Source organism: Balaenoptera acutorostrata, chromosome 4 (genome assembly GCF_949987535.1).
Source record: "Balaenoptera acutorostrata chromosome 4, mBalAcu1.1, whole genome shotgun sequence".
Lineage (NCBI taxonomy): Eukaryota > Metazoa > Chordata > Mammalia > Artiodactyla > Balaenopteridae > Balaenoptera > Balaenoptera acutorostrata.
The window spans coordinates 139971174-139975850 of NC_080067.1; the positions used below are offsets into that span (position 1 = coordinate 139971174).

The 4677-nt window shown below is 56.4% G+C and overlaps 1 protein-coding gene across 1 annotated transcript; it reads left to right on the top strand.

Moving 5' to 3' along the window:
• The first annotated feature begins 2595 nt into the window (after positions 1-2595).
• OLIG1 (oligodendrocyte transcription factor 1) lies at positions 2596-3895 on the top strand. Its single transcript, XM_057545869.1, has one exon. The coding sequence runs from the start codon at positions 2678-2680 to the stop codon at positions 3488-3490; it is 813 nt and encodes a 270-aa protein (XP_057401852.1). The 5' UTR covers positions 2596-2677; the 3' UTR covers positions 3491-3895.
• The last annotated feature ends 782 nt before the right edge of the window (positions 3896-4677 follow it).

A 4677-nucleotide genomic window follows, 5' to 3' on the forward strand; every position in this document is an offset into this window, starting at 1 on the left:
CTTCTAGGACATGGCTGAAACCCATCAACTCCCCAATACTGGCTCAGCCTAGGCTGCCGCCTCCATCCATCCTTTCACCCCGTCCCCAACCATCCCCATCGTGGCCCCCTCCTCAGCTTCCTGGAGGCCTGGTCCAGCTGGAGAGAATTCTGGAAGCTGGCCACCGATGGGGCAGCTCTGCCTGTCCTGTCTGAAGGCACATTATCAACCCCAGAAACCCACCACCCTCCCACCCTCTGGGAGCCTCAGTTTCACCATCTATGGCAGGGTTTTTTTTTAAATGCCCAGCTCATACGGTTCCCGTGAAAATCAAATGCAAGTGTCTGTTGAAATGCTTTGGGAAACAGGATGCTTTAACAAAAGGGGGAATGATTAGTGAGGTCTTAAAACTTGAAACTTTCAAGGTGATTTCCTTGGTCTCTCTCCTTTCTGCCTCATACAGTTCTGCTTGGAGACTTAGGTCCTTCCTGCTGAGGTCTCTACCTCTCTCCCTAAGTGAGTGCCCCAGCCTGCTAGGGGGTCCTACCAGGCCCCTTCCCTCTCTAGGAAACCCAGGGGAAACTCTTGGATTAAAGCACTGTTTGGAGTTTGCACATTTCAGGGATGAATCTGTGAGCTAGTAGAGATTTCACACCAATTCTTAGACACTCCCGGGACACACAGTCGTTGCAAAGCTTTGGGAGGATGAAGAAATGAACAAATGATTCCGGCCCTCAAAACAATCACAACCCAATGCAGAGATGTCCTCCACATAACACCATCTAGGCTATGGGAAAAATGCTATCAATGGTCTCCAGAGCGTGATGAGAGGAAGAAGATGAGAAATCACCAAGACTCTGAGAAGAAGTAATGCTGGAGCTGAACCTGAGGCCTGGGCAGGATGTTATAGGCAAAGCTGGAGGTCAGAAGCAGAGATCAGAGTGAGCCTATGGGGAGAATGTTGGTGGAAGAAAACGGAACAAAGCAGCCCTGAAATCAGCAAGCATGGCCAGTGGGCTCTGAGAGCTGAAATCAGCCCCCATTATGATAGACCCTTCAACAGCATCCCTCTTCTTACACCAAAGGGGACCATGGTAGCGAAGCTCATTTTCTTTCAGTTACTGTCAACATCAGCACTGTCCAGTAGAACTCTCTGTGATGATGAAATGGTCTCTGTGCTGTCCAACAGACGGCCACTATAGCCACTACTAAGCACTTGCAGCAATGCTAGTGCAACCAAGGAACTAAATTTATAACTTGATTTTATTGTAAATAGTTAAATTTTAATAGGCACAGGTAGCTGGTGGCTACTGTATTGGATGGTAGAGGTTCAGATACCAAAAGGTCCTCTTTCCCATGCCATTTGGCCATGAGATAATGACAAGCTGCAATAGTATGCCCTGGTGTTAGGATAGAAGACTTCCAGGGTCACTGAGTAATCTTTATTTGGGGAAGAGAAAAGTTCAGTTCCACCCCGAACAGATATGAGCGTGCGGGTGGGTTGCTGTTTTTGGATTTTGTTGTTGTTTTTTCCTGCTAAAAGGCCAATTTCTACGTGAGTTTTTACCTAAGCAAGAGTCGAGTCGCTGACAGAATGAATACGTGTCTCTTTTGGGGAGGAAAGAAATCCCACCCCCAAAGCTCCTCAGTCCCTAAAGACCTTTTAATCAGAGAGGGAAGAGGGAGAGGCTGGGAGTAACCATTCTAATGCTACTGGTCCTTAAGCCCAGAAGTTTAGTCCTCAAACCTCGTGGGAAATCACGTATTTAAAAAAACCTGTTACAACCATGCTCATAGCGGCATTATTCACAATGGCCAAAAGGTGGAAGTAAACCAAGTGTCCATCTATAGAGAACTGGATAAACAAAACGAGGTATATACATATAATGGAATATTATTCAGCCTTAAAAAGAAACAAAATCCTGACACATGCTAAAGCATGAATGAACATTGAGGACATTATGCTAAACGAAATAAGCTGGTCACTAGAAGATAAATACAATATGATTCCACTTATATGAGGCACCTAGAGTAGTCGGATTCATAGAAGTATAATGGTTGCCAGGAGTAGCAGGGAGGATGGGGTATTGTTTAATGAGTATAGAGTTTCAGTTTTGCAAGATGAAGAGTTCTGCGGATTGGACGCACAACAATGCACTTAACACTACTGAACTGTACACTAATAAATGGTTAAGATGGTACATTAAGTTATGCGTATTTGACCACAATTTAAAACAAACCAATATGCATATGTATACCAAAAAGCAGAGGGAGAGGGCAGAAGGAGGTAGGCACAGGAGTTTTAGCCTCACCATGCCACCAGTGCTCCAAGAACAGCCGCACTCCACCCGAAAAGGCGCGTCCCTCCCTCCTTCCCTCCCTCCCGGAGGCCTGTCCTGTGATTCTCCATCGGGCGCTCACAATAATGTACTTAAGCGGTGCCAGCGGTACCTCCGCGCCGGCCTGAGGAGCGGGTGGCCAATGAGCACGCGCCTGCGCCGGACCTCGCGCCCCCATTGGCTGCGCCCAGCAGCCCGCGACCCCTCAGGTTCCCAAGCCGGGTTTAAAGGGGTTGGGCGCGGGCTCCTGCCCTGCCATCCGCTCCCCGCGCGCAGGTCTGCGGGGAGGGGCGGCCTGCTGAAAGGTCCACCCCAGGGCGTTCCTGAAGGGCGCTTCGGCCCTCCCCACCGTCCCCCAGATGTATTATGCGGTTTCCCAGGCGCGCGTGAACGTGGCCCCTGCGACCATGCTGCGGCCACAGCGGCCGGGAGACGTGCAGCTCGGGGCCTCCCTGTATGAGCTAGTGGGCTACCGGCAGCCGCCCTCCTCCTCCTCTTCCTCCACTTCCTCTTCCTCCTCCACGACGACCCCCCTTCTCCCCAAGGCGGCGCGCGAGAAGCCGGAGGCGCCCGCCGAGCCGCCGGGCACGGGATCCGGGCCGGGCGCGCACGCTGGCGGCGGCTCCCGGGCAGACGCCAAGGAGGAGCAGCAACAGCAGCTGCGGCGCAAGATCAACAGCCGAGAGCGGAAGCGCATGCAGGACCTGAACCTGGCCATGGACGCGCTGCGCGAGGTCATCCTGCCCTACTCGGCGGCGCACTGCCAGGGTGCACCGGGCCGCAAGCTCTCCAAGATCGCCACGCTGCTGCTCGCCCGCAACTACATCCTGCTGCTGGGCAGTTCGCTGCAGGAGCTGCGCCGCGCGCTCGGCGAGGGCGCGGGGCCCGCTGCACCGCGCCTGCTGCTGGCCGGCCTGCCTCTGCTCGCCGCAGCGCCGGGCTCAGTGCTGCTGGCGCCCGGCGCCGTGGGGCCGCCCGACGCGCTGCGCCCGGCCAAGTACCTGTCGCTGGCGCTCGATGAGCCGCCGTGCGGCCAGTTCGCGCTCCCCGGCGGCGGCCCGGGCGGCGGCGCGGGCAGCCCCGGCCTTTGCACCTGCGCCGTCTGCAAGTTCCCGCACCTCGTCCCGGCAGGCCTGGGCCTGGCCGCGGTGCAGGCGCAGTTCTCCAAGTGAGGGCTGGCCCGGGCCCGGGGCGCGACCTCGGCCCGGCCTCCCGCCGCCCAGCTTCTGCGCGTCCCCGCGCCCTGCGCCCCGCGAGAGCAGGGCCGAGCAAAGAGGGCATTTCGAACTTTCTCGCCCGGAGGAAGGGACTGTTGGGCGTCCCCCTCCCCGCCCCCACCCGGGGAAATTAAAGTGACCCGAGCGGATGTTCGATAGAGCGTCGGGGCTGTTTGGGGTTCTGGGTGGATTCCAGCTGCTTTGCGCAGCAAGCGCGCACTCTCACTGCCACTGTCACCCAGCGCTTGTCTCTCCCGGCTCCTGGAGTCGTGCGCTTCGCAGGGGGTGATGTGGACTTCAGGGCGCCATGCTCGCCCAGGGTGCGGCGGCAGGCCAGGCCCGAGGAGACCAAGGGGCTGCTCTCGGAGGGCGGGGGGGGTGGGGTGGGGAGAGGTGGCGGTGTTTTCCTCTCCTCGGCCAGAGGTCATAGGCGCCCTTGTTTCCAGCAGCCAGCCCCTGTTAGAGGAGGCTGCCCGACCCCAGAAAGCCGAGAGAGACCACTTAGTCGGTGCAGAAGGTCTCGGGCGTAGCAGACGGACCGACCCTCTGCGGCTGGAAGGTTGGCATCGCGGTGCCACGGGAGGGGGCGATGACAATTCCCGGGTCGATGGGTGTGGTGGGTTGGGAAGTCCGCTTTCGTACCCCGACGATTACAATGCAGCTTTTGATAATCGCATAACCGTGTGTTTTGTTGCGATTATTCGCTTTGAAATCCTGGCGTCTTCTTAGAAGGGCAGTTTAGAACTCAAGATTCATCGTTTTGTCCCCCCCCCCTTCCCCAAAGGTAGCGTAACCAACATTTGAGCTTGCTTAAAAACAACCACCTTTCCCCCGCAGAAGGGGTTCCCGGTGTCCTAAAAAGTAGGTAACAATGCGTTTCTCCGTTGCCGTCCTGTCAGAAAGCACGATCTCTAATTAACGTTGTGCCTCGTTAAAAGACGCGGAGGGGAACCGGGAGTCTCACACAGCAGGCTGCTCGGAGCGGCCCCGCTGCGGTGGCGACGGCGGGATGGCGTTTTCCGCGCTGTCCCTTCACGTGCGGGGTCGTGGACCAGCGCGTGGGGCGGGTCATCTGGCCGCTGTGCGATTGAAGAACTATCAGTACATTGATTTGTTACAGACGTTAACAAATTACTCCACCC